Source organism: Cibotium barometz, chromosome 24, assembly GCF_041138505.1.
Source record: "Cibotium barometz isolate CiBa-2024 chromosome 24, ASM4113850v1, whole genome shotgun sequence".
Classification (NCBI taxonomy): domain Eukaryota; kingdom Viridiplantae; phylum Streptophyta; class Polypodiopsida; order Cyatheales; family Cibotiaceae; genus Cibotium; species Cibotium barometz.
This window is the reverse complement of record NC_141069.1, coordinates 5799679-5824431: the sequence shown is the minus strand read 5'-3', so window position 1 is coordinate 5824431 and position 24753 is coordinate 5799679. Positions and strand designations below refer to the sequence as shown.

The 24753-nt window shown below is 40.8% G+C and overlaps 1 protein-coding gene across 1 annotated transcript; it reads right to left on the bottom strand.

The window, feature by feature from the left end:
• Window positions 1–21489: 21489 nt before the first annotated feature.
• On the bottom strand, window positions 21490–23586 carry LOC147624837 (uncharacterized). Its single transcript, XM_086818067.1, has one exon. The coding sequence runs from the start codon at window positions 23402–23404 to the stop codon at window positions 21581–21583; it is 1824 nt and encodes a 607-aa protein (XP_086674193.1). The 5' UTR covers window positions 23405–23586; the 3' UTR covers window positions 21490–21580.
• Window positions 23587–24753: the final 1167 nt, after the last annotated feature.

The window sequence follows — 24753 nt, the reverse complement described above, 5'->3', positions numbered from 1 at the left end:
CAACCACTGTAGTGATGGGATCCAATTAGGAATTTGGTCAGGTTTTGTCCCGGGTACTAGGGAAAAGACTTCCCAAGCCCCCTAGCCGGATATTCATGCAAACTTAAAACTAGTCACACCACTTACACACCCAATATGAACTTGCCTTTTTCACAGATTCAACAATCTTTAAAACAATCATTTAATAAAACCATAGTGTTGCCCCTGAGTGAATAGGTGGTAAGCGTTCTGGTTGCCAATGATGCCATAGGTACATCGATGAAGGAAGGAATTGGAAATTAGGATTCAACTAGATAATTAGAGGATTATGATGGGGCATTTTTAATACTTCCTAGCTCATAGTACCCGACAATATAATCACATAAAAATATCCGGATGGAATCTCTGTTGAAGATCAGCAAGATCAACCAACAGATCCATATAAAAGAGCCATGGACTCATCCGTTGAGGACCAGCAAGTTCAATCACCCAGATCCATGCCCGAATTCAGAAAATAACTCTTACTCCTTGTTCCAATATCTTCCCCGACGTACTCGTGGGTATCTTCGGCGACCCAGAGCCCATCGACCCAGAGCCCGAGCACCATATGGTCAGCACCCTCTAGGATCCTTCATAGGTCACCTAGCGCTTCACTCATAGGCCGCTTCCTTGGTCCCTTATCCACTGTACCGGAAGCTCACCATTTAATCAAACCAAGGCTGGTTGGCCGACCTTGCTACGCGAGACGTCCTCCGATGACTCTCCATCAGCAGTTGCAACTTTAACAGATAGGTCTCCACGACCTCATTCACAAGACGGTCAAAATGCTTCCCCAACATTCTTGACATAAAACAGTCATTTAAAAACAGATTTCACAAACAAATACAATTCCAACAATATTTCCATCTTTTCTCATTACTCCGCATCCTTTCACATTAGACCCCATCTTTCTTTCATCTTACCACAATTTTATTTTCATCATCGATCCCTATCACATCACATCATTCCTACATCAAATCACATCCAATCGCATCATCCATACATCAATCCACATCATTCCTACATCAAATCACATCCAATTGCATCCAATCGCATCATCCACACATCAATCCACATCATTCCTACATCAAATCACATCCAACCGCATCATCCACACATCAATCCACATCATCCATACATCCATCCACATCAATCCACACGTCAATCCACATCATTCAAACATCCATGCACATTATCCACACATCAATCCACCTCATCCATACATCCATCCACATCAATCCATATCATTCACTCATCATACACACCAATCCACATCATCCACATCAATCCACATTATCCACACATCCATCCATATCTTCCATACATCCATCCACATCAATCCACACGTGAATCCACATCATCCAAACATCCATGCACATCAATCCACATAATCCACACATCCATCCATATCTTCCATATACATCCATCCACATCAATCCACACGTCATCATCCAAACATCCATGCACATCAATCCACATTATCCACACATCCATTCATATCTTCCATACATCATCCAAACATCCATGCACATCAATCCACATTATCCACACATCCATTCATATCTTCCATACATCCATCCACATCCATCCACATCAATCCATCCATATCTTCCATACATCCATCCACATCAATCCACACGTCAATCCACATCATCCAAACATCCATGCACATCAATCCACATTATCCACACATCCATCCACCTCATTTCATAAGTTTTCCCATTCTCATCACATCTTTTTCTATCTCATCACTTATTTCCTCATTTATCCTCATCAGATCTCACCCACTTGCATCTACCCATATATCTCATCACTTCACATACATTAACATCTATCCAGTTTACATCGCATCTTATCACATTCATTTCACATCACATCTCATTCATTTACATCCTGATTCACATGCTAACACATTCATTCATGTCCCTTATCGTTCATTCACATCCCGATTCACATCACATCACATCCATTCACATCCCTTATCATTCATTCACATCCTATATCATTCATTCACATCCCGATTCACATCACATCACATCCATTCACATCCCTTATAATTCATTCACATCTCGATTCACATCACATCACATCGATTCACATCCCTTATCATTCATTCAAATCCTATATCATTCATTCACATCCCTTATCATTCATTCACATCCCGATTCATATGCTATCATATTCATTCACATCCTATATCATTTATTCACATCCCTTATCATTCATATCTATCCAATTTACATCACATCTCATCGCTTCAAATCTCGTTCATATCCATCACATTTGCATCCACATATATTCTCCCACATACTCTACATCCATACTTATTACATACACATCCACATCTATCCTTTCACATACATCCACATCCATACTTATCACATACACATCCACATCTATCCTTTCACATACATCCACATCCATACTTATCACATACACATCCACATCTATCCTTTTACATACACACATCCACATTCATTCTTTAACATACATCCACTTCTATTCTTCACATACATCCACATCCCTCCATCCATTCATTCCCATCTATCAGATTCACATTACTTCTCATCACATCTATTCACCTCACATTCTCGTCACTCCTATTCTCATCACATCCATCCATCCATTCATTCCCATCTATCTGATTCGCATCCCATCTCATCACATCTATTTACCTCTCATTCTCATCACATCTATTCTCATCACATCTATCCATCCATTCATTCTCATCTATTTGATTCGCATCACATCTCATCACATCTATTCTTAGAATGCAAGAGAATTCTTATTTTTGATATAAAGATTCTTTACACATCTATTTATGCATAATCTCAATTTTAAGGAGAATAACTCTTTTGAAATTAAAAATGAATTTCTTTATGTATCTTCCTATGCATAAAATGAAAATTGATGAGAATAACTCTTTTGAAATAGAAAAAATTTCCTTTATGCATCTTCCTATGCATAAAATAAAAATTGATGAGAATAATTCTTTTGAAATTTAAAAAAAATCTTTATGCATCTTCCTATGCATAAAATGAAAATTGATGAGAATAACTCTTTTGAAATAAAAATAAATTTTCTTTATGCATCTTCCTATGCATTAAATGAAAATTGATGAGAATAACTCTTTTGAAATAAAAATAAATTTCTTTATGCATCTTCCTATGCATAAAATGAAAATTGATGAGAATAACTCTTTTGAAATAAAAATAAATTTCTTTATGCATCTTCCTATGCATAAAATAAAAATTGATGAGAATAACTCTTTTGAAATAAAAATAAATTTCTGAGAGCTTTCCTTTGGCTTGATGGTTTGAGGGATCTACTCTTGTTTGCAAACAAGAGTGGCCACCATATCTTTAGAAGAGGAAAAGGTCAAAAACTAATGAAATATTAAGAAATTCATAGTACTTGGCTCTGGGGGGTGGAGCAGAGTAACAGTGCATAGAACACTATTAAGCTTTAACAAAGGGGGAGGCTTCTATTTATAAGAAAAAGTGAGCCTCTAACCAAGCAAACTGATTCTAGAATTTTCCAAATCAGTTTGGTCAATTTTTGACCATTTTTAGGTCAATTTAGCTCACTTTTTGGATCTAGTTAAAGCAGGAGAGAGGAGAGATGAAAATATCTCATTATTTGTGAGTTTAAAACTCAACCACACATGTGAAATAGGTGCCTCCTTCATGAGGGGAATTCCCCCACACTGAGGTGTCAAAAATGCATCATTTCACTAAATATCTCTTCTTTTTGAACTAATATCCTTGTCCTTAGTCAACTCTTCATCTTATGTGAGTATTTACTCATTTTTAGGGAGATTTTCTTTATTTCTTCATTTATCTCCTCCATACATTTGGATGAATCTGATTGGCCCCTCATAACCTTAATTTAAAATTTTTCAAAAATCTGGACTCCCAGGATAAGGCCTTTTGAACAGATTATAATTGGTTTCTAATGCACCTTCTGAAAATCTTTTTGAACTTCTGTTTTGGGGGAATTTATTTTAATAAGAAGAGATATTTTTCCATCCAAAAATATCTAAAATCTGAATAATCTCTCTCTAGAATATTTTCTCTCTCTAAGCTAGAACAGGTAGATCTTTTATATTTCTGAAGAGGGATTTGATTACAGGGGAAGATAGTGGACATCTTGAGAGGCTGGGGAGGAATCTTACATTCTACCCCACTTAAAAAATGCGAGATGTCCTCATCTCGCAAAACTAGAGGAGAATTCTTTTCCTTAAGATCCAACTGATTCTGGGTTCCTTATAGTCTGGAGAACCCAACAGAATCCTGGGATGAAGATCCCTTATATAAAACTCATCATTAGATAATAATTCACTCAGATCGTAACATTCAATCCTTATCACAATAATGATCCATTAGACCAAGATTTCTATCTGAACAATCCGCCATGGAAATTTTCAATTTTACAGAGTTTTAATTTGACACCCCTTAACTTGATCCACTGGGTCAAGTGTTAACAGCAGTAATCTGCCAGCACAATCCACTAATCTCATAGTGATTTGCTGAAGTCATTAACGTCATTCCAGCTACGAACATTATCACAGGGACTCGTCCCATTCATCCTTATTGTGGTTTTTCTTAGTTATTACAATTAAGCCAAAATTCAAAAATCTTCATTTTTCAATCAGAATCCAAATCAACTCATCAGTTCTCAATCAGAATTTAAAATCATATCAGCCACATTTGAATTCATTATCTAGATAGTATTAATGCTTACAATTTCAAGTCTTAGATTTACTCGTATATACTGCCAGTAAAGAGCTGCAGTTATACCCTCGGTATATACGGGTAGTCACGGTCCTTGGAACTATAAGGTAAATACCATTATGTCTAGGCCTCAAGCAAGTCAGGGATTCCATACAATTGCGATACTTCCATCTGAAGACCCAATTACCAATTTACGAATTTCAAGTTAAATAATAATTTGTATGAATTTTATCACACAATTACAACCTTTTACTGCATCTTCATAAATTTTTGACATTTTTGGCTTCTTAGTTGATCCTCATTAGCCAATTTTCTCTGATACCAGCTGTAAGATCCCTGACCCCACTGCGCAACGAATTTGGGGGTGCTAGGAGCAAAAGTAGCACTTCTTGCACGAAGCAAGGTCCCACACTTGGGGCCTCACCCACGGATATCCAGACAAGAGACTAATCCATCGGTTCTTCCAAAACCAAACTCGAAAAAAACTTCCCTTGCCCGGAAAGCACGGGTAATTCCTCCAGGATAACTTTTCTCTAACGTAGTAAGAAGCCTGAACTAAACTGATCTTACCAAACCCGTAAGTCCCATAATCAGATCAAGGAAAAGATTGTACTTGGATCATAGAGATCAACACCTTTTTCCTCATTGAGAGGCACAGCCATTGATTCTTTTCCATAGAATAATTTTTATCCAGGATTTACCTCATCTATCGTACTATACAGAAATTGAGTCTTGATTTACGGATCCATCCGTCCAACCTACCCCATCCATTCCCATGAGTTAGCCAACTGCCCAACCACTGTAGTGATGGGATCCAATTAGAAATTTGGTTAGGTTTTGTCCCGGGTACCAGGGAAAAGACTTCCCAGGCCCCCTAGCCGGATATTCATGAAAACTTAAAACTAGTCACACCACTTACACACCCAATATGAACTTGCCTTTTTCATAGATTCAACAATCTTTAAAACAATCATTTAATGAAACCATAGTGTTACTGACCATAATCCTCTAATTATCTATTTGAATCCTAATTTCCAATTCCTTCCTTCATCGGTGCACCTATGTCATCATTGGCAACCAGAATGCTCACCACCTGTTCACTCATCAGGGGCCTTTTCAATAGTTCCTAGCTCATAGTATCCGACAATGTAATCACATAAAAATATCCAGATGGAATCTCCGTTGAAGATCAGCAAGATGAACCAACAGATCTATATAAAAGAGCCATGGACTCATCCGTTTGAGGACCAGCAAGGTCAATCAACCAGATCCATGCCCGAATTCAGAAAATAACTCTTACTCCTTGTTCTAATATCTTCCCCGACGTACTTTTGGGTATCTTCGGCGACCTAGAGCCCGAGCACCATATGGTCAGCACCCTCTAGGATCCTTCACAGGTCACCTAGCGCTTCACTCACAGGCCGCTTCCTTGGTCCCTCATCCACTGTACCGGAAGCTCACCATTTAATCAAACCGAGGCTGGTCGACCGACCTTGCTACGCGAGACGTCCTCCGATAACTCTCCGTCAGTAGTTGCAACTTTAACAGATAGGTCTCCATGACCTCATTCACAAGACGGTCAAAATGCTTCCCCAACATTCTTGATATAAAATAGTCATTTAAAAACAAATTTCACAAACAAATACAGTTCCAACAATATTTCCATCTTTTCTCATTACTTTGCATCCTCTTTTCTCATTACTCCGCATCCTTTCACATTAGACCCCATCTTTTTTTCATCTTACCACAATTTTATTTTCATCATCGATCCCTATCACATCACATCATTCCTACATCAAATCACATCTAATCGCATCATCCACACATCAATCCACATCATCCATACATCCATCCACATCAATCCACATCATTCAAACATCCATGCATATCAATCCACATTATCCACACATCAATCCACCTCATCCATACATCCATCTACATCATTCACTCATCATACACACACCAATCCATATCATCCACATCAATCCCCATTATCCACACATCCATCCATATCTTCCATACATCCATCCACATCAATCCACATCATCCAAACATCCATGCACATCAATCCACATTATCCACACATCCATCCATATCTTCCATACATCCATCCACATCAATTCACACGTCAATCCACATCATCCAAACATCCATGCACATCAATCCACATTATCCACACATCCATCCATATCTTCCATACATCCATCCACATCAATCCACACGTCAATCCACATCATCCAAACATCCATGCACATCAATCCTCATTATCCACACATCTATCCACCTCATTTCATAAGTTTTCCCATTCTCATCTAATCACATCTTTTTCTATCTCATCACTTATTTCCTCATTTATCCTCATCAGATCTCACCCACTTGCATCTATCCATATATCTCATCACTTCACATACATTAACATCTATCCAGTTTACATCGCATCTTATCACATTCATTTCACATCACATCTCATTCATTCACAACCTGATTCACATGCTAACACATTCATTCATGTCCCTTATCGTTCATTCACATCCCGATTCACATCACATCACATCCATTCACATCCCTTATCATTCATTCACATCCCGATTCACATCCCTTATCATTCATTCACATCACATCACATTCATTCACATCCATTCACATCCTGATTCACATCACATCACATTCATTCACATCCTGATTCACATCACATCACATCCATTCACATCCCTTATCATTCATTCACATCCTATATCATTCATTCACATCCCTTATCATTCATTCACATCCCGATTCATATGCTATCACATTCATTCACATTCTATATCATTCATTCACATCCCTTATCATTCATTCACATCCTATATCATTCATTCACATCCCTTATCATTCATTCACATCCCTTATCATTCATATCTATCCAATTTACATCACATCTCATCCCTTCAAATCTCGTTCATATCCATCACATTTATATACACATATATTCTCCCACACATCCACATCCATACTTATCACATACACATCCACATCTATCCTTTCACATACATCCACATCCATACTTATCACATACACATCCACATCTTTCCTTTCACATACACACATCCACATCCATTCTTTAACATACATCCACTTCTATTCTTCACATACAGCCACATCCATCCATCCATTCATTCCCATCTATCAGATTCACATTACTTCTCATCACATCTATTCACCTCACATTCTTGTCACTCCTATTCTCATCACATCCATCCATCCATTCATTCCTATCTATCTGATTCGCATCCCATATCACATCTATTTACCTCTCATTCTCATCACATCTATCCATCCATTCATTCTCATCTATTTGATTCGCATCGCATCTCATCACATCTATTCTTAGAATGCAAGAGAATCCTTATTTTTGATATAAAGATTCTTTACACATCTATTTATGCATAATTTTAATTTTAAGGAGAATAACTCTTTTGAAATTTAAAAAAAAATCTTTATGCATCTTCCTATGCGTAAAATGAAAATTGATGAGAATAACTCTTTTGAAATAAATAAAAAATTCTTAATGCATCATAAAATGAAAATTGATGAGAATAACTCTTTTTTTTTCTTTATGCATCTTCCTATGCATAAAATGAAAATTGATGAGAATAACTCTTTTGAAATAAAGAAAAATTTCTTTATGCATCTTTCTATGCATAAAATGAAAATTGATGAGAATGACTCTTTTGAAATAAAAATAAATTTCTTTATGCATCTTCCTATGCATAAAATGAAAATTGATGAGAATGACTCTTTTGAAATAAAAATAAATTTCTTTATGCATCTTCCTATGCATAAAATGAAAATTAATGAGAATAACACTTTTGAAATATAAATAAATTTCTGAGAGCTTTCCTTTTGAAATATAAATAAATTTCTGAGAGCTTTCCTTTGGCTTGATGGTTTGAGGGATCTACTCTTGTTTGCAAAACAAGAGTGGCCACCAATTCCGATAAAAGAGGAAAAGGTCAAAAACTAATGAATTATTAAGAAATTCATAGTTCTTGGCTCTGGGGGGTGGAGCAGAGTAACAGTGCATAAAACACTATTAAGCTTTAACAAAGGGGGAGGCTTCTATTTATAAAAAAGTGAGCCTCTAACCAAGCAAACTAATTCTAGAATTTTCCAGATCAATTTGGTCAAATTTTGACCATTTTTAGGTCAGTTTAGCTCACTTTTTGGATCTAGTTGAAGCAGGAGAGAGGAGAGATAAAAATATCTCATTATTTGTGAGTTTAAAACTCAACCATACATGTGAAATAGGTGCCTCCTTCATGAGGGGAATTCCCCCACACTGAGGTGTAAAAAATGCATCATTTCACTAAATATCTTTTCTTTTTGAACTAATATCCTTGTCCTTAGTCAACTCTTCATCTTATGTGAGTATTTACTCATTTTTAGGCGGATTTTTTTTATTTCTTCATTTATCTCCTCCATACATTTGGATGAATCTGATTGTCCCCTCAGAACCTTAATTTAAATTTTTTCAAAAATCTGGACCCACAGGATAAGGCCTTTTGAAAATCTGGACCCCTAGGATAAGGCCTTTTGAACAGATTATAATTGATTTCTAATGCACCTTCTGAAAATCGTTTTGAACTTCTGTTTCGGGGGGATTTGTTTTAATAAGAAGAGATATTTTTCTATCCAAAAATATCTAAAATCTGAATAATCTCTCTCTAGAATATTTTCTCTCTCTAAGCCAGAACAGAACAAGATCTTTTATATTTTTGAAGAGGGATTTGATTATAAGGGAAGATACTAGACATCCTGAGAGGCTGGGGAGGAATCTTACATTCTCATCATCATCCTCTCTCCTATTCTCATTTTCATCATCTTCCCTTTCTCATCCTTCTCCCCTTCATTCTCCTCCTCCTCCTCCTCCCCTTTCTTATCTTTCTCCCCTTCATTCTCAACATCTTCTTCCTCATGCAACCACTCCACCTTTTTCTCCTATGGCGCGATCATGCCACCTTCTATTCCTTATAAATCTTTGCCTCCTCCCATGCCCACTAAGAAACCTCTCTTTTGTACCCCAACAAGAACCATCACATTAGCCCTCTCCTCCCAAGGGTACCGATGGTGGATCGGAAAAGCATAGCCATGTATAGGGCATGGCAACTTACGTGGGTTATCACCAACAGTAACCTTGAGCTTCCATCAAGTTCTCATGTGCTTGATGCTTTACTTGACCATGGTCAATCAACAAAACACAACCATATATGTCACGATCATGTGTGATGATTCATTGGTGGAAGACAAATTAGGGGGGCTCTTTAGAGGGGCTCTCTAAGAGTGAGTTCTTAGACTTATCAAAGCCTTCCATAGCAAGGGAGTCTAGAGATGATTGGCTCATTGAGTCGGACATGCCTGGACCATCCAATGCCCAGTCCTCAAAGCCATCCATAGATTATTTACTTTTTGTAGATCTAAATTTGGAAAGGGACAAGAAAGGCAAGAGCAAAATGGATCAGGGGGTTGAGAACCAAAGGGAGTTTGTACGACAAATTCCAATGACAAAGGTCTTTCAGGATGACCCACTTCAAGAGGTCTATAAGGACTCTTTAGAAGGATATTATGCCACAACTAGATTGCCAGAGCTAGATCTTCCTCTAGCACTTCTGGTGGTAGTCGAGAAGATAAATGGGCCAATGAATACCAAACCTTAGATTGGAAGGAGATTCGTGAGCTCACGTGTAGAGGACAACCATTATTCATGGAAGTGTTCTCAACTAATACAGCTAAACCAGGAGAGACAGCCTTTCTTGGAGAAACTGTTGCTCCTCCCCTACGAGAGTTCACTAGAGAGGGACCCTCGACATCAAAGTGGACCACTGCAAGTAGCCCAACTCTAGCACCAAGATATTATCCTACACCAGAAGTGCGACCACAGATCACACCACAACAACGTTTCTCTCACTATGACAATCGGAGGGTAGGGGAGCCAACTCAGCCTCCCATAAATGCACCTCCTGAAATGCGGGTAACAAGATCTTTGGAGAGGGTTGGTGAGGCAGGTAATAGGGGACCCACACCAATTTGGGATGCATATAGAATATCTTACCAAAGAGAGAAACCACTACTGAGAGTGAGAGGCCGTAGGCCTGATGATGAGTATTCAAGAGACGAGCAAGGCCATCAACTCTTCAGAAAAAACTGGTAAAGAAGTACGAAGGGTCAGGAGATCCATATGACTATGTAGCAGCATTTAGGCAAGCAGTTCGAGCTGAGACAAGCATACGTAAATTGAAGGATTTGGGCTCACTCTTGAGGGAAAGGCCCTTGCTTGGTTTCAGGCACTAGAGGCTTTAGACAAATCTTCTTTATGAGTTTTGGAAGAGAGATTCATTACTGCTTTTTCCTTGATGGAGATTCAGCATGACACAGTAGTAAACATCTACTCTTTCAAGCAAGGCGAGACTGAGAGTGTTAGAGACTGTGTAAATAGGATGAAGCAGTACATTAATCATTCCCTAGAAGATGAGAAGCCCACCCAGAGTCGATTAATTTATCTCTTCTTAAAAGGACTAAAAAATTTATCTCTTCTTAAAAGGACTAAAAAATTCAACACTGCACACACATCTCTATGCAAAGAAGCATACAAATTTCAATGAGTGTTGCCATGATGCTATGGATTTCACAGATAACTTCAAATTCCAAGATGGTAATGGCCCTGAGGTGCAACCTAGAGATCAGTGGGGTGATGACCAAAGTTCAGGGTCTAGCGCACTAGTAAATCCAGACCAGATAGCTAACCTTGTACTAAGGAGATTGGGACAAACCTATCGCCCACCCATGCAGCCACAACAACAGCAACAACAACAACGAATGAGGAGTGTACTACCTATAGGTCCTCATCTTTGTGGAGCATGTGGCGGTAACCATAAAACCGAAGAATGTAATACCTTTTCTCCTCTAGTCACAAACCAACCCACAAAGAAGTGGTGCCAGGCCTGTGCTTGGAATTATACCCACACTACACAGGAATGTACTCGCATTGCAAGAATGAGACAAGAGCGTAAGCAGCAAAGGGGTGCAGTGGCTCCACAAATGCATCAACAGTATACTAATTTTGAACGTAAGCCACCGATGGCACAAGAGCAAGCATGACCTATACTTGGAGCTCAACCTCCTGTTCCTGGAATATGCATCATATTCATCCAAGGAAAATCTCTTTGAAAGTCCCGCATATCCAAGCCAAGCACTGGAGCCTCAACCGGGGGAACAAAATTCTTTGATGTTGCTAGGCGGCTACCAACCTAGGACTCCAGGCCCCTCAGGTCAATGGCAGCAAAGGAAAGTAGAAGCCAAACTAATGGGCCCCTGTTATGAGTGCGGAGAAGCCCATTGGACTCGTGATTGTCCACATCGCCAAAGGCAAGCAGCTCGATCCAATACAATAGTACCACAGTTTCCACCAATTGAAAGATATTGTCTAGGGTGTTGTGTAGAACACTTTCCAAAGGATTGTTTGCTGAAACCACATAAGGAAGGCACCTCTCAACCAAAGGTCTCACTCAACTTTGTAGAGGCAGTTCCATCGCCACCTTCATCAGAGAATGAGGATGTCGTGCCACTTAGCGTCATGATTAGATCATCACAGACACGAAATGCCGAAATGCAGACTGATGAGACACCTCGAACTAGGGATGCAAAGGTAAATCTAGTGGACAAGACCCTACATTCCAATAGAAAAAGGACCACTAGGAGGAAAAAGAACCACAACAAGCAAACTAAGAGTGCATCCACTAGTTCTCAAGAAGTCTCTAAACAAAACATGAAGGATCAAGCTTTTACATCCCAAGAAGTGCATGAGGAGCATCAACCTCAACCTGGGCCTAGCGCTAAACAAGATGAGGCTACTACAACCGAGGATAGTTCAAGGGGTTCTGTTTTTGTGGATAAGGTGAACGAGACTCTAGATGCCATCATTGATGCTCTTAGAAGTCACATTGCAGCTTTATCTGAGCTACCCAAGAAGCTTCAAGAATACCCAAACCCTCGTGAGGAGAAGATCAATCTAGCTGTACATCAGCAACTCATTAGGGAAGCTCAATCAATACTTGAGGGCCCACCTCCACCTATCCCTCGGGGCCCCACTTCTCTTAAGCCAACATTAGAAACCATACCAGAAGCGTCATCAAGTTGGGAAATGAAAAGTGAGCTGATCTCACATAGCGAGAAGTCTGCACCAATTGACACCCCATTAAAAGAAGGCATTCTGCCACCACCTAGTCTTGCCTTCCCATGCAATGATGAAGTTATTGATGCTAACAAGGACATGGCAAATGAGATGTGGGCAGCAGTTCATGAGAAAGTTAATGAGAATATGTCCTCTATTATTTCACCTCCATTCTCTGAAGTGGATTTTACCAGGGGCACAGAAAACAACTTTAGACGCCCAAGCATCCAGGAGGAAGTTCAAACAATTGTTTCTCCTAGAAGTAAGCATACAATGAAAACCTTACCATCTTATTTGGGAGAATATGAGAACTGTTCTCAAACCTTGAGGATACCCTCCATGCATAGAAGGTTGACAAAGGAGATGGATATGGGTATCGTGCAAGCTATTTTGTCAGCACCAGTGGCTTGTACCTTACCTTTGCTTGATTTGATAAAGCTTCGACCAGAGTTGTGGAATGATATTGCCACATGTTTGTCAGAGCAGGTATTGCTACTACAAAAGGGTCACCATCAATGTACTATACGCCCTGAGACAAAGCATGTTATGCCAGTTCCTATCAACAAAGTAGGAAAATTTTGTGAGGACGATCAGGGAAATGCTACCCTCCCATTAGAAGTGCGAAAAGTAGCTTCAACTGCAATACTTGATAGTGGTGCAGGAGTGGGCATTGTGACAAGGTCCATTTGGGAAAAGTGGGTATTGTGACAAGGTCCATTTGGAAAAGTGGGGCAAACCAGCTATTAGGACTACCAGGATGCGCTTGCAGCTATAGCAGATGGAAGCTTAGAACATCCCATTGGGCTGCTAGAGAACATATTGGTCACCACATGTGGGATTGAATATGAGCACACATTTGCAATAGTGGATTTTGGAAAGCATCCAAACTATGAAGTGATATTGGGTAGACCATTCATGCAACAATTTCAAATGATTCAAGATTGGGGATACAATTATTTGTACCTCCTACATGATTCTGTCATCACAAGGGTCAACCTAAAGAATCACTCATATCGTGATGTAACGTAGTCTCCAATAGATGAGTTTGATTGTGCTTCATCTCAGGGCTCAAGAGTTACATTGTCAGATGGGCGAGAAGATCTGTGGATGTGTGGAGCCTCATGTAAGGATTTTAGCACTGAGAGACTTAAGGGTAATCGAAGTGTATCAGATGAGGCATGCATTGCACAACCCTTCCCTGAGCACTTAATTGATCCCCTAGAATGGAGTCATGTCCTTGCAACATTATCGACATGTGCTTTACCTAAGCCAATTCAATTTTGTGACTCAGATGGATATGACATTATTCCTATATGAATGGTACAACCACGTGACCTTCTAGATGATTTGTACTATGGGGATGCATCCACAGCACTGCATGTAGAGGAAGTCTTAGCGGAGGATTTAACACTCGAATCTGCTACTAATGATGCTGATAAGGAAGATGGATGGGACTCTGATTTTGATGATGATGTGATAATCCCCAAGGAAGAGTTAGGAAAGGCATGCCTACTCTTGAGAGGAAGGGAGGTTCAAATAGAGATCCCTCGAAGCCGACCCAAACGTAAATGCTGTAAGAGCCATAAGAGAATCCGTAAACAAGATGAGAGGAATGACGTGACAGAATACAAAAAGAAAACGAGGAGTTTAAGAATGAACACTCTCGACCACCACCTCACTTCTCAGGAAATAATGGATATCTATACTATGTCCAAGCACAAGATAGTATCAAAGACCAAGTAAAACGATCAAATGGATTCCAACCAGGAGAAAAGCTAAAAACTGTTAGCAAAAATCGCAAAAAAACAAAGAGACCAAAACAAAAACTCAAGTCTCAAATAGATTCAAAAGAGAGTGTCGGAAGTGCAAAGATAAAGATTGAAGGAAAAACTCTGATGCAAGATTGCAAAAGAGAGATCAAAACCGCATGGTCTTCAATTAGTGATGACTCAAGTGGATAAGAACAAGGTCTCAATGTTCCCCCCAACTTCACACAGTACACTCTTCAAGATCGGAAGATTGTTCTTCAACAGCCCATGCGACAAAAGCCAAGCATGCCAGGGGTTTCATATGATGGTCCAGAAGATGCAAAAAAATTGATATCACTGAGCCAGGAAAAGAGCCTCGCTATGTGTGGATTGCCATAGACTTGTCCTTAGATGAGGAGAAGTTATTAATTCAAATGATAAAGGAGTATCGCGATGCTTTTGCTTGGAGTTATAAAAACCTCAAAGGAGTTGATCCAAGCATATGTCAGCATACAATCCCATTGTGTTAGGGATTCAGTAGCCCACCTCAGGGTGTCAAGATTTGAATTTTGGGCCTACAGAAATCGCATGAAAACAGCCTCCTACAGTTAGTTTAACAGGCGAGGGTCACAGATCTTCTGTGAGCTGAGAACAACAATCAGTTGGAGGCCATCATTCGTCTATTTGAGACAAGCTTGAGAAGCAGCGTCTCAGGGCTTTTGTAGCGCTTTTCAAGGCAGTGAAGCCCAGCATAAAACCTCCAATAAACTACGCGAAAAGCAGCAAGTTAAGAGTCAAACTGAGCAACAGAAAACAGTAGATTAATCACACTTCAATTGGGTGTTAATCAACTTAATTGAGAAGGCAAGAAAATGGCGCAACTCAAGGCGCAGAGATACTCTCAATTGAAGCTCGATTTGCACTGCTGTATTAATTAAATTTTTTTTGTGGTGTATATTCGTTTAGGCATTATAATAATGTAAGGTTTTAAAAAAAATTAGAATGTAAGGTTAAAAAACTAAAATTTTTGTTTTGAACATTACAATTTGTAAGGTTAAAAACTATACAAAAAAAAAGACCGGAAACGAAGGAAATTTTATTGATAGAACCAAGAAAATAGACATGCACCCAAAAAAAATATGATGACGAAGACCAAGAGACACATTGTTAAACTAACATGCACAATGAACAACAACAAAAGACAGACTGTGATTAAATAGGGCATGAGACCATAACTTGCTTTGAAATAAAAAAGTCCAGTATTTTCCATACGCTCAAGAAACCCAAATAGCAGGCAGATATTACGACCAAAAAAAGCATTCTGAACAGCCACAAACACACGACTGTACTAGAACCATCGTCTCGGAAGACGGCCAGGAAGCATATCGAATAGCCACGAACACACGACTGTGCTAGAACCATCATCGGAAGACGGCCAGGAAGCATATCGAATAGCCATGAACACACGACTGTGCTAGAACCATCGTCGGAAGACAGCCACGAAGTATATCGAACAGCCACAAATGCGAGCACCGGTTCCAGAAGACCGGAAAGACAGACGACCCCACGACCATGGTTCCTCCACGACTATGCTAGAACCATCCTTCGAAGACAGCCAAGAAGCATATCGAACAGCCACGAACACACAACTGTGCTAGAACCATCGTAAAGACAGCCACGAAGCATATCGAACAGCCACAAACGCGAGCACAGGTTCCAGAAGACGGGAAAGACAGGCGACCACGACCAAAATCGAAAAAGACAACAGAAGACATGCAAAACGAAGGGCTTACACGTGTCCATGTTTGCATGCATGCAAATAGCTTCCAACACGTGTATCATGGCCCCTTTCGCTTCCCCTTGTTGTTGATTAAGCTTCGCAATTTTAATAAATCCTTCGCCTTATTAATTAATGCACCCCACGAAAATGTTTGGGGTGCATATTGACCCTCCACCACTAGCTTCTTCTCCTCCTTCATTATAGGAAGGAAAGTACATTTTAAAAATTACTTTGTGATTTTTGTTCCAAGGTTTGATTTACTCTAAGGTTTCGAAAGTCTTTCATAATTATTTTGTGATAAAGAGGCTTATCACACCCTTGGCATATTTTTTCATCACCTTTGTGGGATAGATTTATACATGCATTCTTTGTACATGCTCTAGAGCTATAAAGAGCACATTGCATCTCAGTGAAAAGGGGACAAAGGTTCATAGTATGTCCAATTCATGTGTACACCATGCCTAGATTCATTAAAACCAAAACCAAAACCCAAGTGTATAAGTTAAAACAAAGCCTTCAGTCCAAGCAAATATCCAAGGTTAAATCCACGATGAGTTACCTGGAGTGGTCAGAGTCACATCTTCATCTTTTGTTGGTGAAGGGATTCTTGAGTGAAGTTCTTTGTTGTGACACCTAGCTCCAATGTAAAGTCCTGGAGCAATAAAGGGCTTCCCTATTTCTGTAATTTGGGAGCACTATGTGTGTGTGTATACCATGGCAAATATGGTGGGAATAATGTTTGATAAAATAGATAAATTTGATGGATCCAAGTACCATACCATGTACATCAAAATACAAATGTGTCTTATAGAAAAAGGCATGTGGGGAGTGGTCAATGGCACTGAAAAGAGGCCAAATAGAGATCCATATCTCATTACCAAATGGACCAATCTAGACTCCAAAGCTTTATCCCTCTTCATTTGTGGGCTATGTGATAACCAAATCCATCAAGTGAGCTAAGCAATGACTTCTAATGAAGCGTGGCTTAGGCTCAAATCCATCTTTGGGAAAACCAATGTAGGTGCTAGGTTCTTCTTAAGGAAGAAACTTTATAGGATGGAAAAGGATGACAAAAACAATGTTGCTTCCCATGTCAATAGCAGTAGATGTATGATTGATCAACTAAGTGGTGCAGGTGTTACCATTGATGAAGAGGAGGCCATCTATGTGTTGCTCTCTAGCATGCCTCCTTGTTATGAGCAGTGTGTTTCAATGATAGCAAATCAAACAAATCATACTCTTATCTCAGTGACTTCTGCCGCATGGAGGGTTCCAAAGCTTCAGCTTCTTCAACACAACTATACCAATGGAGCATGCCTATTCCACCCACATTCAAGGACAAAGAGAAGAAGACCAAGGCTCCTCGGACCTGCTACTATTGCAAAACGAAGGGACACATCATCAAGGATTGCTTCAAAAGGAGGAAGGATGAAGAGGAGAAGGAGAAGGGCAAGACAAAGCAACTAGAGAAGGAGGTGGCCAACTTTTCCGACACAGTATTCTAGTAGTTGTTATGTACGACATTTTCTAGCCTGTGGGGCATTTTTATCTTAGTGTTGTCTTAGTGATTTCTATTTTATTAGTAGATCTAATCCAAGCACACCCTACGTTGTATGGATGCTTCATCAAGGGAGGGTGTTAGAAAATATGTGATCTAGCATCCATCCTTAGTGTGAGATCCTTAATGGTACCTTAGCATGTCTTGTTCCAAAAGAAGGCTCGTTTACTAGAGTAATTGGGTGTAGTCTAGTAGATACTTTCCCTTGATTGAGGCATCACCTTTTAGGCGAGTCGTGTGAGAAATCTAAGGGAGGTGGAGAGATTCAAGGGCTCTAGGCGCCCCCCTCTCATGAGCCTATATAAACAGGGTATTATACTCATTCTCTAGCGAGCTAAGTGGTGAGAGTAGTGTCCATACTTTGTGTACTTGCTTAGTGGCTAATATACTAAGTAGTCCTTTTTGGTAATATTGTCTTCTTTGGTATTTCATTAACATGTGTTTATGTTATGTCTAAGTGGTGACTCTTGAGTACATTACATTTCTCATTGGTCATGTCTCGTCTTTATCTAAGTGGTTACATGTGTTGCTTCATTGGTGTGAGTTTCTCTATGTGATGATCATCTCCATTGTGTGATTCATTTAATCATTGTCAAGCTTAAGCTCACACCATGTCTTTTAATAGGGGGTAAGGGTTTACAGGTCAAGGTATAAGTGTGTGTGTATTTAGGTAGGGGACTAAGGGTTTAAATATCAAGGTTAAGAAGTAAGGGTAAGGTTAGGATGTGTGTGTGTGTGTGACCCAGCCCTATCTCTATTGTACCATGGGTTGTAGGCCACCGCTTGAGTGGTGGTGGACTAAGCCCTCCATGAGTAGTGAAATAAGGTTATAATATTAAAACAAAGCCTCAAAATTGTGTTTTTGTGGATGAATTGTATAGTTATATGCTAGGGTTGAGACCATTCTCAAACAAGAGATAATAAATTTGCATAACCATCCTCGCTGAAGTTGGAGCCAAGAAAGAGTGCAAGAGGAGGAGGAGACTAGCGTGCAATCTTTAGGTTTGTGGGTTGAAATTCACATGATTCTCTCAGTAGTTCTTGATATTTTGAGCATCTTTAATTGCTATGACTCATTTTGGGTAGGTTTGTGTACTATCTAATGGCAATTCATTGTGTGAAGTGACCCAAATATATTGATAACAGATTTAAAATGACAACAATATATGTGTATGTCCTCTATATACGAAGCATATTGTATTAAAATGCCACTGTCTCACCCTTCTTAGAAAGTTAAAACTTTATGCCAATGAAGCTCTCATGGCTATCAATCTGTTCATTTTTCTGGACAACAATAGATACTCTGGCTTGCCCGGAGCAGTGGGGTAGGTGCTGAAGCAGTTGTGCCACTTGTTTGTAGTAGAGGTGTAGGTGCAGTCAACAAAGATTCATAGCAGGTGGCCTCATTTATGAAGGTTGAGCATGGAAGATGAGAAACTAGTCCGACCAAAGTGGCAAACGATGGCGTTAGCGCCACCACTTTCCTATGCGCCAACGAGCAGGCAACGTTGGGTCTCAACCAATTGCAGCACGTTCGAACCCATGACCTCTCCGTCACAGTCAGGTCACTGGCAGAAAGTAGGGCCACCGCCTCTGCAGGTGAGCATCATTCTACATGAAATCTAACTAGGCGTTTTCTCATTCACCAGCAGCCCGTCTCCATCTCCTCAGCAGGTGAATGTCATTCTGCACAGAATCTGATTGGGCGCTTTATGATTCACCATCTCCTCACAGGTGAATGTCATTCTGCACAAAATATGATTGGGCACTTTATAGGATTCACCAATACGTCTCCATCTGCTCAGAATATGAGCTGTACGACTGTGACGGCCGAGAATGGGCTGTTTTTCCCGGAAAAGGCTCCTGGCTACCGCCAATCGCCTTTTACCGGAAAACAGACTCCCAACGGCCATTCCCTACTCCATCATTGTCGTTGGGCTCAAGAATCAAGGTCTGGGCTGTCCAATCGAGCTGGCTTCTTCACCAGATAATTAGGGCAATTCCACAAGATCTGACGTGTGTGTGAGAAGAAAGCCATTGTCTTGAAGCTATCTTGGAACTCTTCAAGCCACAGGCGTCCCAAACTCAACATAGACAATTCACTTGGTGACAACAAGATGCGGTACTAGCTTACTAGAACACAGTCGTCTCTTCTCCAAGATGACGGATAAACATCCAAGTTCCCAACGACACAAGAAAGGTGAGTGCACTCGACTTGGTTAGTCTTTAGCTTTCCAATACATAAACCATATATTTGTCATTATTATAGTCTTTAAAAAAGAATGTGTATTTAATTGTATAAAAGGTAGTGTTCTAGTTGTATTAGAATATTTACAAAAGGTACAAAACATCTGATTATTTTTCAAGACCCGGTCATGAATGAAGTGAAGATTATCCATTATTATTGCAAACATTGTGAGTCGTGACCCACAAGGTGTGTGAATAGATGTCTAGCAGCTTATTAGGCCAGTGCCAGGCACCACTGACATCAGTCTAGAACAGTAAGGGTGCCCAAATCAGACAACCAAGCAACCATCTGGACAGTGCAAGACACCACTCGGCAAGTCAGGCCTATTGCACAGTCTGGGTACCATTCACGGTTCAGCCGTACACACTCTTGCAATAGTGTCTAATATCTTTGAGTCTTCATTTATGTTATCAGATTTGCATAAACCATCTTGAGAGAGAGCTCCAACGATGCACTGATGTTGACACTGGTCGTGAACCAATGACACAGATAAACTAAAAGACACAAACATGCACACAGACAAGTATACAGCAGAGACAGAGGAGACTCAGCTTGAATTAGCCAAATTCATCAGCTTACACAGAGAAACCTAACACCAAGACACACCCCAAGCTCCAACACAAACCCCGAAGAAATGTTTCAGACATGACGAGCAGACTATTCTCTTAATACAATCACTACAGAACGGTCCCTTATCATTATTAGTCCACTACCACAAGTGTTTGAACAACAATTCAAACTAACGTTGACTCCCAAGCGTGCCATTAGAGATGCCCAACAATGCTGGCACAAAGATGTCAACCCATCTGATGACCTATAAAATCTGATGAGAAGCTAGTACTGCCAAATGTGATCAAATTCTGTTCATAAGACAGTACACTAAAGTTAAGATCATCTCATCAAAAACCAAAGCCTGATAATTATCCCCCATAGCCCCGTATCTCTACACCGTCCAACCTCGGCAACATGTAACCTGCATAGACACCGTAGATATCTCAACTTTGCAGTCAATCTAAAGTTCAAACATGGTTTACTCCAGGAGACTATCTGTCACATGTAACTGGCAGAAAATCTAGAGTGTGGTAGATGGCTCACATTTGCAAGTCAATCTGAATAGATATAGGGGCGATGAGATTCAATTTGCGTGAAAAATTCAGACTTTTTGATGCATAGGAAAGCAAGAAAACATTTCTCTTACTAGCCAATTAGTGTGGATTAAGATTTTCACATAACGGTCATAACACCAAAGATGAGTTCTGCTCATCTGCCCTAGAACAACCACATAAAGCTTAAACAATGGAATGCCTAAATCCTGCCTGGACCGAATGTGACAGATCATCTGTCGTTGGATCCAGCGTACATGACACCCCATCATACCACTTGACATTCTCTTGATAGTAGTTATCAACCGGCATGCTTACAAGGGCTGCACCCGTCCCTATTGGCATTCCACCTTGTCTATCGTCAGCTTCACGAGTCTCTGGATCCCTCCCAGCTGAAATGCCATCACCGTCAAAGTGCGAGCACGTGTCCTTCATGGCACCAGGTCCACCTCTCCCACCAACTGGAAGTCCTAAACTTTGCCTTTCCCAATGATTATCTGCCCCTAATGAAGAGCCAAAATCTGAGTCAATGTGGTCATCGATGAGCTCCTCCTTGTTCCTGTTCTGGCCTTCTGCCCAGTCCCCAAGCTCTGAATGATTCAAAATCAAATCCCCCACATTATTTTTAGACATCAACATGCCATGAGTCCCCTGCAGGTCTTCCACATTCTTAAGCCTATGAGTCACGGCAGCAAGATCCTGGGACAGACTGTTCAAAGACTCCTGAGAGAGGCTCCCTAGCTTTCCATCCAGTATTTGCAGTTCCATGCAAAGCTCATGGACCTGCTGCATTACGGCTTCTCGTGCTTCTGCTTCATCTTTAGCATAAGACACCATACCATGTTCTTCTTCTTGGTCGAACAGAGAAATAGCATCCATCTGCATACCAGATGACCCAACAAGCCTGTGCATTATCCTTGCACTGCCCTCATGAGGGCCAGGCTCGTGCCCAGAGTGGACAGCGAAGAGTTTGAAGATAGCCTGCCCCTCCTCCTGGTAGGAAAAGGTCTTCTCTTTTTCACTATAGTTGGTGATGGGGACGATCGCCCGGATGCGAAATCCACACCCACACCGTTTCGAAGAGTACCTTTTCCGTTTGAGAACCCCGGGCTTTTTGAGGTTCGGTTCACCAGCACGATGGCAGCAGTAATCCTTCACCTCGGCAAGAAAGGGCTTGAATCTGATGTACTTCTGCCTGATGCACAGGACCACCTGATGCTTTGCAGCCAGCTGCTGGAGACGTTGGGGAACCTCCTTGGCTTGGACCTCAAACGACTCAGTGTACTCAAAACGGCGCCTTTTTGATGACTGTTTCTGATGTACCGCCATATCAGAGGAGCAGCATATAGGGCAAGAAGCAATACATACCTTGATGTAAGACTCCGGGATGCCATAAAGCTTGGCTCCAACCGTCCAGATCTGCTTGATGCGGTCAATGGTGTCCTTCACTCCGAGGTGCTGCAGATCGGCGTCCCCATGAAACCCTAAAACTATGTCCTGCCATTGATTGATATGTGGAATGAACTGGTGAGAAGTGTTCTTGAAGAAGAGCATTTCATGGCCCTCTGAGTCCACCTGCGCACTAAGCTTGTCTTGGATGCGCTTCCACCCTGTGAGGTAGGCTGTGTCTTCATTGCGGTCTTTCCAGACTCCCCGCCATGAAAGCAGGACTGCAGGAGGGGTAGCCCCTCTGATCTCTTTGGGGCTCGCGTACCTGTTCTGCAGAATGCACTGCACCATAAGATGGTGCGAAGCGCTGTTGAAAGTGTAGAACTGGCTGGAAATGTAGGGCTCCGGGTCGATTACAGCAGAATTAGGGTTTAACAGAGGCTCGTCTGCGTCAGAGTCGAGTTCTGGCTCTCCTTCGTTGAGGGAATCAGCGCTCTGTGAGTGCGGAGAGCCATCTTTGTGGTGGAGATGGTGATGGTGATGGTGATGCTGTTGCTGCTGCTGCAAAGCTTTCGGAAAGACCATGTCCACGAGCTCTGGGGAGCCAAACACATCGGCCATCGAGGCAACTTCAGGGGTAAAGAAGAAAAGAGAGAACAATCATGGAAACGCCAGCTCTGGCTATGGCGGATTCAAGCACCAGAAGGGAGCGCGACACAGGAAAGCAAAACATGTCTATGCTATGACGATGGCATGAGTTCTCTCTATCGACTGTTTTATGACAGTTATGCATTTTGAGGTGGAATGGCTAGGGTGTGACTAGATCCAATTAGAATTCCTGGGTGTGTGCACGTGTCTATAGGCCCTCACGCATAAGGGGAGTATCTCAATATTAAAAGTGGGAAGATCCTCCTCCATATTTGGGTTTTCAGTGAGACATGCATGAAAAGCATGCTCCACCCTCGCACTGACAGATGTGCTCTATTTTGTACGGCCCCCTATATGAGGAGGAGTTGTGATGGTAATGAGCAACCGGGCACCCAAGAGTTCCCAGTTTATACACTAGCCAAATGTGGCCAAATGGTCAGGAGACAACTTATATAGACATATCGGCACTCTGCCAAGTAGGATGCATTCTTGTGCAGGCTATGTTACAGCCTACCTACATTTGACCAAGAGGGGTCAAGGTCTCTAAGACGACTGCCTTCGTGTGATACACCTCTCAGATGACACCCATATAACAATCCATAAACTTGTGTCGTACTTTCATAGGCTACACACAAACAAACATATGAATACATTATTCCAAACAAGTAAGCAATATTGCAATCAAAGCTCATCATAATCTCGTTCCGAAACAAAGTAAACCATCGCAAGCTCAACGAGACATCACGTCTCTAGTGAACAAGTTGAATTCCTCCAACTGTTAACATTTCCTGGCGAGGTCTTCTTAAAGTCTTGTTTTCTAGGATTTTTTCCAGACTTAGCCAATCTTTGACTAATAATCATCTTAATCTTCCTCTCACATATTGAAAATTCTTTAGCCAACCTAAGGATCTTAAGAACTACCTCTTTTTGAGAGTGTCTTTTTATGCTTCTTAAGAAATGAGTCTTCACTTGTCTAGATCATATTTTTCAACAAAAGACCTTTAAACATGTTCTAGGATTCTCCCATGCCTTACCAAGAATTTGCATTTTTCTAGGTTCAAGCATAACTTATAATACTTGCATCTTTTGAACACTTGTTGTTCACCTCATGAGAGAAGAAGGGGAGAAGAGAAGAGAGAACATGCAAGGGTTGGTTCGGGAACATGCACTTAGCCAACCCTAAGAGTGTTAACTCTCGATGTGAAGCCGATAGGGGCTCACTCTACCACCACTTGTGTCACCCACATGGAGCTTTCCATGAGCTAGGAAGAGAGCAATGAGAGAAGGAGCTATGGAAAGCTCAACTCTTGCCTCAATGCCTT